Genomic DNA, 14,519 nt, shown 5'->3' on the forward strand with positions numbered 1-14,519 from the left:
TAATGTCTTCATTCATTCTTTCATATTATGCACTAAGGTAGTCTAAGAAATAAAATGCATGCACAATTTTGTAGGGAAAAAAGGGGATTTCTGTCTAGATAATTGTGCTAGAAATGAGGTAAACACTAGCTTAATCATCAGTTTCTGTTGTGTTTTACTCACTATGTTGACCAAACTATTTTAAAGAGTAAAAACTCAACCTTACTAGTTACTTTACCACAAAAGTAACTGCATTACTAACTGCATTACTCTTTCATAAATATAACTAGTTCCCAGGGAAAGTAATTACCATCTAATGAAATCATCAAAGGCGTTATCTGTGTTTTTGCTGCTAGCTTTTAGTGTTGACTCACTCACAACGGACGCGGGCAGACGTTATGCTCTGGGACATTATGTACACTTCGCAGGAATATTCTTGCCTTTTACATCAATGACGTTGAAGTAGTGGCTGTACTTCCATCCGGGAAACTTGTGTTTTAACTTCGCAGGCTAATCCTGATCCGCCATTGTTGTACCCTGTTGTCTTTAGTGGTTAACTGGTCAAAGCGCATTGAGGTTTGTGACAACACCCACTTACCTGGACTCTGGCTCTGATTGGCTTATTATGAAACTGCGCTCTACCTTCAGCCAATCATCATTAATTTGAAAAATATGTCCAGTTATGGAACTTACATTAGTTTTATTCCAGGTGAATATTATAAACCTTTGGGAGCTTGTTCCTGTCATTATCTGTATTATATTAGAGTTGCATATCACACACATATGCTAAAAAATGAAAACTTCTTGTTAAAAAAAATTACTTAAGCTTAATTTATATTTTAACTGAACAATTTTCAGTTGTAGTTGAGTACAAAAAAAATAAAGAGTATTCGTACTTAGTCTGGAGCGTTAAAGTTGAGCAGTTTTGTACAGACTCGAGTCTGGGGCATAATTGTTAGATGATGCAACACCTCCCTCTTGTGGTTAAATGTATGAATAAGCGGCTGTAAGTTTATTTTCAGTGAAAAGCACGGATTTTTTTCCAGTTCCCTTTATTTTTGCCATGTTAATTTTATGTATTACAGCACAAAACTTAACCATCTTTATTTTCTTGTACATCAAAGACTTTCACTTTTAAAATCAAAAAATGATTACTAAACAAGAAGCATCTTCCCTGAACTGTTATTAGACTAATAATTAGTGGAGTGATTAAAACAATTTGTCAATAAAACTTGGGTTATGTTGAAAAAGTTGGATGGAAAATGTGACATCTTCACCTTTATCTCCATCATCAACAACAACAACAACTACGTCACGGATCGGGGGCGCGCTCGAGTCCACACCACGCGACAGGGACTGACAAGATGGCGATGATTTTAGAAACAGAGGAGTAAGTGCCGTGAAGGAGAGGCTCGGTAGGCTGGTTTTTCCTCTTATTCACTCATTCATTGTTAGAGTTGAACAGGGGAGACGGGAATATACATGTTTTATCGTATAAATCTGTTTGAAGGCTGGTGCTGACGCTGGGTGCTGACCCCGAACTTGTTAGCCTGATGCTAAGTAACTAGCATGCTAGGCTAATGTTAGCAGGACAACTAGGGTCACTAATCTCTTCAGTAAATACAAGAAAAACACAGCTAGCGTGAGGGGAGCTGGTTTATTTCAGCTATACGTGCATTTTAATTATTTTTTTATATTCCACCCTTATAGGATTTTTTGTTTAACTCATCTTTATGTTGATATCAGTGTTTTATAATCCCTTCGACTGTATCAATTACACGCTAGCAGCAGCCAGGTATCCATGGTAATCCTAATATTGGACTCTTAAACACATTTCTTTAAAATCTGGACTGTGTATTCGTATTGTAAACGCCTTTAGTGTTCGTTATGATTTCTAAATGGAGTGTCAATGTAAGGTTTCGCTGTGTGTGGAGTGAGCGCCGTGCAGCGCAAGGACGAACCAGGCAAAGCGCGCTAACTTGCTGATAAAACTTCAGGGACATTAACAAACTCTGGAGCAGTTCTCTGAAGAGTTCAGGCAGTGTTAGACGATAAAGGTGCCTCACCTGTACATAAATAAACACATTCTATGCGTTATAAAAGCTTTTTATTGTTGGTCTTAGCTCCGCAATGATGTCAAACTCCAGCTGCTACGCCTGATACAGTCTAATCATCATAATCATTATCTTCACTACAACGTAAAGACTGTCTCTGCATCTCTCTTTGCCTGTGTCTGTCTCTCTTTATCTCTTGTTGTCTCCAAAATGAGTCTGGTTATGCTCTGGTTTCTGTCTGCTAAAACCAGTTCCTCCTCTCTTCTGTCAATCTCTTAAGGCTGTAAAAGTCTTTTCTCATGGTGGGTTAGGAAGATTTCAGACTCCTCAAATCTACTTAACCTTCACAATAAAGACAAAAAGTGTATAGATTTGAAACATTAAAAACCTAGTGAGTAATTAGCTGAACGAGAAGATTTTGTGTTTATAAAATTGTACATGTTATGTCTCAGTTTTTTATTTTCAATAAATTTGCAAATGTTAAAAATTGAGAAAACTATGTGATATAATAAATATATAATAATAAATAGATAATAAGATATTTCAGTAAGTTTGTGTTTAAAAAAAAAATAAATGAATACAAAAAATGGCTGAAATACAAAATTTTGAATTTTAAAACTGTTTTAAAATTTCATAAATTTGCAAAAAAAATAAAATAAAAACTGTCTTTTCACAAACTTGCTTCATTTTAAGTTATTTCAAAAAATTTGGGGAAAAATGCAGGAATTAAAAAAAATGAAATCTAAAAATTTGCAAAATCTTAAAAAAATTAGAATTTTTATTCCTAAATTTGCAAAATGTTTACAAAAAAATAATTTCAAAAAAATTGCAAAAAGTTTGAAAAATAAATAAAAATGAGAAAAATAATTCCTTAATAATGAAATTATAAATAAAAATTCTTTATTCCTTTTTTTTTTTAAATCTAATCTACAAGGAGCCACAAGAAAGGAGTCAGAGAGCCGCATGAGACTCCAGAGCTGCGGGTTGCAGATCCCTGCTCTAGACCTTAAGGTTCTCAGAAAGGGTCTTGAGATAGTGCTTGTTGTGATTTGGCGCTGTAGAAATAAAGATAGTTTGTTTGATGTAGACATTAATTACACAGACCCAGCTCATAGTGCTGCGTTACTCTGCCCTTTGACCCTTTTTATTACCTGTGATACTGACTGAAGTGCTTCCCTTAAAGGGTTTAATGTCCCCCAATCTGAGCAGGACTTTGGGTTAGTTATAAACTCCACACAGTCAGTCCTGGATCCCTGCCATATGAGGTAGTATTTTTATCACAGTAGCTGCACACACTGAGGGCAGAATAGACTGCTGAACTCTTACTTAATAAACATGCCCTCTCAAACCTTTCACTGACAAATAAACTCCTGCTTTCACATGAACTGTTTGAGCCAAGGCTGGATATAATCAAGGAATAAAGATACAGCTTATAATTCCTTCTTTTTCAGATATTATTACTAAAAAAAAATTCAGAACGTTTTAACCACATGCCCATCTATACAAGCAAAACTAGGGAAGCATTTCTTTTACGATTTGTGATTCTTGTGTAAACCTATCTCTCAATTTTAACTGAAATCCCTACACTAAGCCTACCTAATATGGAAAAAAAATGCAATCACATAGTTTACTTTTCCCAGTCAATCCGTACTGTCTGTCAAACATTTTTAACATTTCTGGTTTTCAACCGTATTGAAGGGCGGCATTTCTTTGGCAATATAGCTGTCTTTGAGCGCCCACCATGTGGCGCTTTTATTTTTATGTACTTTGCCGACCAAAAGCCTCGGTAAGAGCGGATTGTCAAAGAACGAGGCTCCGCTGCACCTCCCCTTCTTCTTCTTCGTCGCCACTATTTTCAAACAAATGTGACATATCAGCTCGTTGGTGTTCATGAGCTCACACTTTGTTCATTCTGATAAAAAACAAAATATTCCCACAGTGGGACTGTGGCAGGCGGCTTAAGAACTGTATCTTTCGTGCCATCGCTCGTATTAGCGTGTGTTTCCTCCTTACCCCTCAGGACACTCGCTTCAGCTCTCTCCGTGTGTACGCGCAGGAGCCCCGTCTTCACCCCAAAGATCGCATTTTTGACAGATGCTCACTCCGCTATAAATCTGCTAAATCCGTTATAGAACCTATGCACCCCGATGTTAGGAAAGATAGACGTAGTGAGCCATCTTCTCATTCAGCCTCTTTGGTCGAAAGAGAGGAGGAAAACAAACATGCATGCACGTGTCAGTTTATCAAGGCTGGCAAACTTAGCGAGGACGTTTTTATTTATGGTTCGGTTGATTGATTTATTGATTATCCTGACAGGCCTAAAACTCATACATATCTAAAACTCTATTTGGCTGCATTAAAATGTTTAAAAGCCCGGCCACTTTGTGAACTCATTCCCCCCTCAGTGGACTGGGTGCTGATAGGACTCTAGGGATGTGAAAAGAAGCCAGAGCCCACTGATTGTCAGGTTGTAGTTTGAAAGTATTTTTTGAACAACTCCTCTGCAGAAGCTTAAAAAAGGTTCATTTGTAGGCAAATCCTCTTTGCTCCTTAAGCTGTCTGAAAGTTTTGATAGGGGAGAATATGTTTATGTCACTTTTAAGCCAGCCTCGCTTCCTGCTGAGTTTTTACTTCTCATGTACTATCTCTGGAAAAGCTCCAAGCTTTGACATTTTAATGTTTTGATAGTTCAGCAGTCCATGATCACTTTCACACCTCTCTGTGTTTTTGTGAATGTGCCTGGCAGCGCTCACTGCCGTCGTGTTGTGCTGAGGGCCTGGGTGTCTGTGAGGCGGTGTTAAAACCTGCGTACGGTCTGGCAGGATGCCACGGTTTACTGTGTGTAGCTACAGCCTCATAAAACACAGCCATTGGAAGATAGGTGTGGTGACTTTGAGATGATATTGTTGTAATGAGTTTTTCCAGGAGGAAAAACAGGATGTCAGTATTTTTCCTCTTAAAGAGTGATTGGATATCAGGATAACAGCAACCCAAAGGACTGCCTGTATCATGTAGACCTGTAAGATCTCTCTCTGTGTTTTAATCCGTTACTCCACCTGGACTCAGCACATCTGTTCTCCTCTCCCTGCAGACACCACCATGCCTTGGGAGGGTCCCATTTCTCAGCTCACCATGGGAACCATGGTGATATGAAGCTGGTGTGAAACCCGGTCACACACTCAGACTCACACACAGAGTCAGTTACTGACTGACACAGCCAGCCAGCTCGGCGGGCCGGTGTGTGTGATGGACAGGTGTAAGCATGTGGGGCGGCTGCGGCTCGCCCCGGACCACTCCATCCTCAACCCCCAGAAGTGGCACTGTGTGGACTGCAACACCTCCGAGTCTATCTGGGCCTGTCTGGGCTGTTCGCATGTGGCGTGCGGGCGCTACATCGAGGAACATGCTCTGCAGCACTTCCAGCAGCAGCGCCACCCGCTGGCGATTGAGGTTAATGAACTTTATGTGTTTTGCTATCTGTGTGACGACTATGTCCTGAATGATAACGCCACGGGAGACCTGAAGCTGCTTCGTAGCACGCTCAGCGCCATCCAAAGCCAGCGCTATGAGGTCACAACACGCAGTGGGCGCACCCTCCGCTCCGCCAGCGCTGCTCCCGATGCCGTCATGCCCTGCGGCGCCCGCGAGCTGCAGCTTAGGGACGAGGACAGGATGTTTACGGCACTTTGGCATCGCCGCAGGGCGCTGATGGGACGAGTTTTTCGCTTCTGGTTCGGACTGACTGATTGTGGAAAGAAGAGGGAGGAGGAGGAGAGAAGGAGGGAGGAAGAGGAGGAGCAAAAAAGAGAGGCGAGGGAGAGGAGGCGGGCGCAAAAGAGGCAGCTACAGGAGGAGCTGGAGAACGCCCCCCTCAGGAAGAGTCGTCGCTTACGCAGGAAGAGCCAGAAAGTAGCAGAAGCTGCAGTCACAACGCCAACAACGAGGACGCGCAACAAAAGAAAACCCCCTGAGCCGCCTTCTGCTTCCCGCAGGCCACGGACTCGAAGCCCCGTCACGGCTTCACCCAAGAAAGCTGTAAGGACTAAAAAGGTCCAACCCACTCCCAAACCCAGGAGCCGTTCTTCTGCCACCAAATCTAAGCCCAAAACCCCCTCAGCTACCCCTCGCTCTGCTCAGACTCCTCGCCGCAAACAGAACACCAAACAGGGCGGCTCGCCTTTCAAACGGCGTCCCACGGTCACTCCTGGAGTGACGGGCCTGAGGAATTTAGGCAACACGTGTTATATGAACTCCATCCTGCAGGTTCTGAGCCACCTGCACGTTTTCAGGGAGTGCTTCCTCCGCCTGGATCTGACCCAGGCGCTGGAGCTGCTGGCCTCCGCGGTCCACGGCCAGCTGACAGGGAAGACCTCATCCCAGCCCCTCCTGGCCTTACGGAGAGGACCACAGGCCAGCTCGGGCTCCGGGGCAGGGCTGAGCGGCGGGGCCTCCCGGTCCCGCAGCATGGAGTTAATACAACCCAAAGAGCCCAGCTCGAAGCACATCTCCCTCTGCCACGAGCTGCACACCCTGTTCCAGGTCATGTGGTCGGGGAAGTGGGCGCTGGTCTCGCCTTTCGCCATGCTGCACTCGGTGTGGCAGCTGATCCCGGCGTTCAGAGGCTACGCTCAGCAGGACGCTCAGGAGTTCCTGTGCGAGCTGCTTGATAAAGTGCAGCACGAGCTAGAGAGCACCGGGAAACACACAACCAGCGCGGGAGTCCCACAGACGCAGAAGAGACTCATCAAGCAGGTGCTCAGCGTGGTCAACACCATCTTTCACGGGCAGCTGCTCAGCCAGGTACAACTTTATTTGCACACACGCTCTGTCTGCATCAGTCATACAGCAGCCGTCATCACTAATTCATCACAGATTAAACTGGCTGTGCTTTAAGTATTCATGAATTACTTCAAACTCATAAGTGGAGGTTAAGCTTCCAGTTTGGAGTCTTAAAGTTCAACATCAGCTTATTTAATAACTTTACCCACTTAAGTCCTTAAATGTCAAGAAATTATGCTTTTATTTTGAAATATCACTCTAATCTCTTTGGTTTGTGTCCAGCTGATTGGATTAAAAACAAACCCTTCAAGATCTCACCCTGAGCTCCTCAGCTTTTCTTTAAAGTGATACTCCGGGATGGAACAAGTTGGGTCCTATCACAAGGTTTAGGGCAGAAATTACCCCTACAGCAGTGATTTTGTGCAGCAGAAGCCTAGGGCGCTCACACCAAACACCCCCTCCCTGCTCCTCTGCCGGTTTCCTCTGCACTCAGACGGGGCCATATTTTACTTGACCAAAAACACAAATAAACGGACTCTCACCGAAAAAATCTGATATGGGTCTGCATTCACGCTTTATTTAGAGAATTTCCAGCTCATCGTGTCTCTTCTTCCTGGCAGACTACCTGCGTTTGTTTATATCTGGCACGCCACGTGCGCGGACTGATACACTAAGCGGCGAGCGCCTCGTAGCCAGCTGTGGCTCTGCAGCGGAGGTAGCGCCGTTTTATGACACGATGAGAACTAGAGCCTTATTTAGCTGTGTTTTTGTGTGAAAGTAACGCACTGAAAATTCTCTAAATAAAGTGTGAATGCAGACTCATATCAGATTTTTTCGGTGGGAGTCGGTCTATTTGTGTTTTTGGTCAAGTAAAATATGGCCCCGTCTGAGTGCAGAGGAAACCTGCAGAGGAGCAGGGAGGGGGTGTTTGGTGCGAGCGCTCTGGGCTTCTGCTGCACAAAAACACTGCTGTAGGGGTAATTTCTGCCATAAACCTTGTGATAGGACCAAACTTGTTCCATCCCGGAGTTTCACTTTAAGCCATAGAAGGACTTTGTGATTAAATAACAGAGATATTGATGACAAAATGCCTTACCAAAGATCTTTTCAGTGATTGATTTTACAGTGATAGCACACAGCAGAAAAAGTACAAAGCGTTGTTGTTTAGAGGCTGTAGATGAAATGTTTAATCCTCAAAAAACAAAATGTTTCAGCAGCCGCCAGAATCCAACTCAGCACATTTTACAGGCCATAGTTCTCACAAAATATCATTGTCATTGATTGCACCAGCGCTCCTTTGAGCTGGTGTTGCATTTTCATCATTTTTCAGCCGCTGCCAGCAAGAGCGTACACTCAGAGGAATACAACTCCTCTTGTTTTATTCCAGAAATAACCCTTCTCTAGGTGTTAGTGGACATCTTTCAGTGTTTCCTCTTGTTATGTTTCTGATCCAGGTTTGGCACAATGTTCAGATGTGAATGGCTGACATTTTATGCACAACCTTAAGTTGAACCTTGACTCTAGCATCACTCCTTGCAGCTGATGGAAGAGAGGGAGATTATCCTCTTTACAGAGGCAGAGCACACACTCAGACACCTGCTCCCTCTGAACAGAGAGGCCTGTGTGTGTGTGTGGAAACGGGTTTTTAGGGCATCTCCGTATGAGTTGGTGCAGCAAACCCACGATGAATGTGTGACCAGTGACAAAAGCAGAAATCACTGTGTATAATCTACTGCAGGTGGCAGTTTTTATTGTCTATCAAATGAAATTCTAAAATTGGATTTAATCTGGAGTGAATGAAGAAACAGGAAACAGGTCTCCAGAACAGTTATATGTCACATGTTATGAAAGCCTGACCTCCTCCTCCTCTCCACAGGTGACGTGTCTGGCCTGTGACCATCGCTCCAACACCGTGGAGCCGTTCTGGGATCTGTCTCTGGAGTTTCCTGAGCGTTATCACAGTAACAGCAGGGAGTCGGCCGCTCAGGCGTCCTGCCACCTGACAGAGATGCTGGCAAAGTTCACTGAGACTGAAGCTCTGGAGGGAAACATCTACGCCTGTGATCAGTGTAACGGTGAGTAAACAGAAGAAACGAGGGAAAGCTGAAGGGGCGGGCTTTATTTTTTCACTAAAATTCCTTCTGATGTAAAACATTAGGTAGATCGCAGACATTTCAAAGCTTATCTTCACCTATAAATCTGAGGCTTAAACCTGATCTTTATATAAACAAGGCTGCGGTAGATCTCTTTTCTATTCCTATCAAACCAGTTCAAACACGTCCAGGACCTTTTTTCCTCTGAGAGGATGTGAATCTGATCTCAATCTTCTGATTTCAGCATGTTTACTCAATATTTCCAACCGCTCTAAGACTTGCTGTTCATACTTGCCACAGTCTTCAAAAATCAGCCTACTCAACGCTACTGGAAGTTCCGTATCATTGATTTTTCGTTGCTTTTTTCTCAGCTGGGTAGTTTTTTTATCAGCAGGAAGGAAGAGATCAATAAAAAACTGCAGAATAAACAGCAGAACATGTCAACGCTGCAAGGAAAGAGAAACTGAAAAGATTAAGATTAGGTCATGGTCCGAAAGCCCCTGATGGTTTCTGTTAGGAGAGGGAGGGAGACTGACCAGCCAAGGAGGGAGAATCCAGAAATGATTTAAAGTCCTGATAAAACTATATACAGCCGTCTGATGGAGGTATCCAAGTGTTTGTAGTGGATGATAATCTCTAATGTCTGTCCCTTGAAGGGCTTTTGAAAGAGTTAAAAGTTCAAATTATGTAGCCAGGTATCTGGGTTGTGCACGGGGGCAACGTCTGGTTAGTAAAAATGAGTCCTATGAGGAAGCGCTTAAAGTTGCTGTTCATCGAGAATCCGCTTGCGGCACACTCAGCCAAAAAAAAAAACAGACTTTTATGGCATTAAAAGCGTATCGACATCCTGGAAATTTCAAAAATTTGCCATTTTCATAGAGTTGCAAAATAAAAAAATAAAACATAAAAATTGTAATTTCAAAAAATTTGCTAGATTTTCAAAAAACTTAAAAAAAATAATAATGATAATAATTAGCAAAGTTTTTCAAAAGTTAATTTAAATACTTTGCCAAAAATTGCACACATTAAAAAAATGAAATTTGTAAAAAGTTTCAAAGATTTGCATGGACATAAAAAAATTCAGGTGTTTTTCTAATTTAGGTAAAAAATGTCAAAAAATTGAAATTGAAAAAAATAAAAGTCTGAAAAAATGTAAAAAATTTGCAAAAATCCCCCTAAAATTTGCAATTTATTGCCAGATGTGATGCATATTTAGTTCCATAAAATTTTAACACATGACTCAGCCTTTAAACATCAATACCCTCTGTCAGAAAACTATAAATTCTTACTTTCGTCAATGTTTTTTAAAAGATATAAGGACCCTCTAAAATGAATGGGGAGGGGGTGTTTTTGCAGATGTCAGAAAAACTCTGTTTGGACTCTGTTTCATCCTTTTATTAGATTTGTAGATATTTGAGTCTAAATGAATAATCCTGTTTAGATTTTTCTTTTTTACTCAGCATGTCTTCACTTTCCTGCAAATGCTTCAAGGTGTGTCTCACATAAGACCCTCTCCTCACAGTAACGATCATTTTACAGGTTAATCGTTGAGATTAAAAGTGAAAAACTTTGTCTCTGAAGCTGGAAAACACACAGAACTAAGCTGCCATTAAATCTCTCCTCCCTCTTTCTCTTTACTATTGAGCAGCGTACGAAACATCGAGATACCAGCTCCACTCTCAGTGAATGGCTGCAAGTGATGTCAGCTGTGAGGATAGAGCTGTGAAAAAAAACATGAGAACAGGAAAACATCAAACTTATTAAAAAGATTTCTGAAAGCCTATAAAGGATCTTTGATCAAAGATTGTTTGTGAGGGAAGATGCTTCACTCCTCAACACTTCAGTAGACTTTAGAGTTTTTTGATGGTTACAAACAAACTGAAACTAATGCTGATGCTTTTTAACAACACAATAACAAACAGAGCAGTTATTTTACAGCAAGGGATATATTTGAGTGTTATAAGATATTTGACGACTGCTCAGATATTTTAGACAAGATCAGCAAAGAAAGACGCTCTTGTCCACAGGGGGCGCCAAACCCACACAATCCAAAACGTCCCTCACAGGAGCTTTAATCAATGTTTGTCTCGTCTCCTGTCCCCAGCTGCTCGAAGGCGGAGCTCCTCCAAACCGGTCATCCTGACTGAAGCACAAAAACAGCTGATGGTCCACAAGCTGCCTCAGGTCCTACGGCTGCACCTCAAACGCTTCAGGTAGGAAAACCGCTTCTCTCGGTTAGACTCAGCCCTGCTGGCGCTCAAACCACACATCCTTGTTTTGGGGCCACATTATGAAGAAGGATTACACTGGATGAGAAAAGCATGACTTCCTCTAGCTACCAAAACATGAAGCGTGTTATTAATACAGGATATGTTTGTTTTATTTGAGATATATCTCTAAAGTGACTCCCCTGCTCTGTCTGAATGTTTGGGGGAAAGCAAACAGGCTGCTGCCAAAAATAAGAGCCAACTTTTCATTTGATCAGCCGTCAGATGACACGCGATGGGTTTTCCAGTTTTAAAAATACAGCATCAGAGTGAAACCTCTGCGAATGAAGTGTTATCGATTGAGATCTCTCTGACTGACTGGTTTTTCCGTCTCCTCGTTGGTCTGCAGGTGGTCCGGGCGAAACCACCGGGAGAAGATCGGCGTCCACGTCAGCTTCGACCAGCTCCTCAACATGGAGCCGTACTGCTGCAGAGACTCTGCCTGCTCCAGCCCCAGCAGCCCCAGCAGCCCCAGCTCTACGGGCTCACCGCGCCCTAAGCACTTCCTGTACGACCTCTCCGCTGTGGTGATGCATCATGGGAAGGGCTTCGGTTCTGGCCACTACACCTCGTACTGCTACAACACAGAAGGAGGTGAGAGAAGAGTCTTCATATGTTTGCATGTGGAGTCTGTGAACGTGTTTTTCCCTCTCATACCTGTTTCTGTTTCGTCCTCAGGCTTTTGGGTTCACTGTAATGACTCTAAACTGAACGTGTGTTCAGTGGACGAGGTCTGCCGCGCTCAGGCCTACATCCTCTTCTACACACAACGAGTTACTCAGGACAAAGACCGGCCGCTATAGGACCACGACCCTCCTCCTCCTCCTCCTCCTGAAGATATCAGCACAGCCCCTCCTTTCACTCTCGTCTTTGGGCATTTTTTATCCTTGGAGGACGGGTGTTTTTCTTTTTTTGTGAGGTCTATTTTTCTAAAAGAGGAAAAGAAAAGAGGGGACGGACTCTTTTTAATCCTGGTTCTGCTTTGTGAACTTTTTGTACATGCTGTTTATATGTAGGTATTTTTAAAAAAGGTGACATTTGTGATTTGTGTACAGTTGTATTTTATAAAAAAAGAAAGTATCAGCCAAGATGTGTCTCAGTAGCAGCCAACAGACTGTGATCGACACCGTTTAAAGTGTCCTCTGCAGGTCGAACAGGTGTTCACGTCCGCCTACCTGTGTGCGCGGTGGATTGTTGATTGTAAATGCTGTTTGTTTTGAATCAACTCAAATGTTTCTCAGTCACTTTAGATAGACGTCACAGAACTGGATGTAGGGATGTGAAACTCTCAGCTAGTCACGTGGCCTCCTTGTTTTCTACACTTTTGATAGATGTAACCAACAGTTTCCTGCCAGAGATGCACTAATTTCTACAGATGAGGCTTTCAGCATCATGTTTTAACTCTGTCTTTGTGCAACAAGTCGAACGTGAAATGGTTTTTTTCACTCTGAAGTGCTCCAGGAGAAAAACTGGCAGACCTCAAGCCAAAGCCTCGGGAGAAGTGAATGGAAAAACTTCTCAGCATTTCCAAAACGGTTCAACATTTGCTGGGTTTATATTTTCCCTCCTCTGACTTAAAGAGGAAAGTTTCCGATAGTTTATTTCTGGCTCAATGCTGCCACCTCTCTGCTCCAGAATGTAATCGTCTTCAGCGTGAAGCATCCCAAACCGCAGACAAACTCGTGTCCTAGAGAAGTGCCCTTTAACCAAGACGGAGATATATTTTTATAGTCCGTATTGATTCAGCTGCAGCCCCTCTCACACCAGCATTTAGATACTGAATGTATTTTTATACAACCCCTCTCAGCGGCTTTAGAAAGGAGGCCACGACTGTTTTTAAAGGTTTTATACAAACGCAGATTGTTCAGAAGTCACCAGCAGATCAGACAGATTCACTGTTCTCCCACCCTGAAGTCGGTGAGTGTATATACTGTATTTTATTTACATTCTGTTCAGTAAAATATCCTTATTATCTGGGATTCTGCAGTGTAAACAGATTGTGATATTTATCTCCATACTGGAGACGTTTGTAAAAAAGAAATGAATTTATTTCCCAGCAAACCCACGTTCCCTCTGACCGAACTGTCAGGGGAATTCAAAGCACACTTCAAACTGTTTTTTTCTCCATTGTCTGATTTTGTGACACATTTGTTGGCATTTTTTTGGTTACTACTCCATGGGTGTTTGTGTGTGTGTGTAAATTTATGAAAGATATACTATGCAAATTGTTACCTCAATTTTTTTCTAGAGAAAATTACCTCAATAAATGAGAATATTTTTTCATTTTTCTACAAGAGATGCCAGTGTCTTTCTTATTTTTATTTTATGGACGATTGTAAGGTAAGAAATCTTCATTTTGGCTCAGAATGCAACGATTTGTGAAGCTACATTAGGTGGTATTACAATTTTAGCTAAACAACCTCACTCTGACCAACGGTAAGTGACTCCTAGCTTCATGAAGGATTAGTGAGAGGACAGATATTCAGAGAACGGGTTAAGACACAAGTCACTCGATGTTTTTGTCTGGATTATCAGTGTAAATATAAAAACATCAACCTTTGTCAGAGAAGCAGAAATTTATTTACCGTTAGATTACCTGAGGTTGATACATTAACACATTTTATTTAGCCCATGTCCACATTTAACCGTTATTTTCAAAAGCGAACCCCCCCGTCCGTTTTTGAAAATACTGTCGTCCACACGCAGCGGGAAAATCCGCCAGTAAATATGCCTCGAGACACGCCAAACCCATACTTGGCTGTGTTTTACAGACATAAAACCCGTGCCAGCCAATCAGAATGAGCCCCTGTCATTTAGCTGTGACGTCTGAGAACCGAAAACCGTTAACCGGCGTCCACACCAAACCATCAAACCGGTGTTTTCGAAAATCTTCACTTTGGCCGGAGTTTCTAGAAAACGTAATTTTTTCATTTTTTCGGTGACGGAAAGCTGCGGATTCATGGGGACGATAGGCTAAAACGTACGAAAATATATGCGGTATCCCAAATAACCGGCTACCTGTTGACACGGCCTTAATAACTCGGCCAGAGACTGCTCTGGTGTTTCAGCGTAAAGTGTGACCCTGCTAACTGCTGACTGTCAGCCCACAATCACTGACACGTTCCGCTGAAGATCTCAAGTTAGCACGGTCACTCTTTATTCCAGAACACCGCTTGCTGACTCCATGGTTGAGAACGATTTCTAAAACCGTCCTCTGAACAAGCAGACATTTTTATGCTGCTCACAGTTTAAATCCAGAGTTTAGAGAACAAGTAAACAAAAATAATAGTTGTTAATTGTCAACAGAAAATGTTTGTACATTAAATGATTAAACAAGTACTTGTGAA

General features: G+C 42.4%; 1 protein-coding gene across 1 annotated transcript; it reads left to right on the top strand.

The window, feature by feature from the left end:
* Positions 1 to 1,302: 1,302 nt before the first annotated feature.
* Positions 1,303 to 13,417, top strand: usp44 (ubiquitin specific peptidase 44). Its single transcript, XM_074698724.1, has 6 exons — positions 1,303 to 1,394; positions 5,125 to 6,833; positions 8,689 to 8,887; positions 11,010 to 11,118; positions 11,522 to 11,766; positions 11,851 to 13,417. Exons 2-6 carry the CDS (start codon positions 5,280 to 5,282, stop codon positions 11,973 to 11,975), a joined length of 2,232 nt encoding a protein of 743 aa, XP_074554825.1. The 5' UTR covers positions 1,303 to 1,394; positions 5,125 to 5,279; the 3' UTR covers positions 11,976 to 13,417.
* Positions 13,418 to 14,519: the final 1,102 nt, after the last annotated feature.

The sequence above is a fragment of the Halichoeres trimaculatus genome, unplaced genomic scaffold (assembly GCF_033239565.1).
Source record: "Halichoeres trimaculatus isolate MK-OKI-2021-1 unplaced genomic scaffold, fHalTri1.1 fHalTri1_scaffold_21, whole genome shotgun sequence".
Lineage (NCBI taxonomy): Eukaryota > Metazoa > Chordata > Actinopteri > Labriformes > Labridae > Halichoeres > Halichoeres trimaculatus.

Bases quoted from the DNA above. Each gene is read 5' to 3' on its own strand.
- usp44 (XM_074698724.1), top strand. From the start codon at position 5,280: ATGGACAGGTGTAAGCATGTGGGGCGGCTGCGGCTCGCCCCGGACCAC. The intron at 6,834-8,688 runs GTACAACTTTAT...TCCTCTCCACAG, and splicing joins ACGGGCAGCTGCTCAGCCAG to GTGACGTGTCTGGCCTGTGA. The intron at 8,888-11,009 runs GTGAGTAAACAG...TCCTGTCCCCAG, and splicing joins CGCCTGTGATCAGTGTAACG to CTGCTCGAAGGCGGAGCTCC.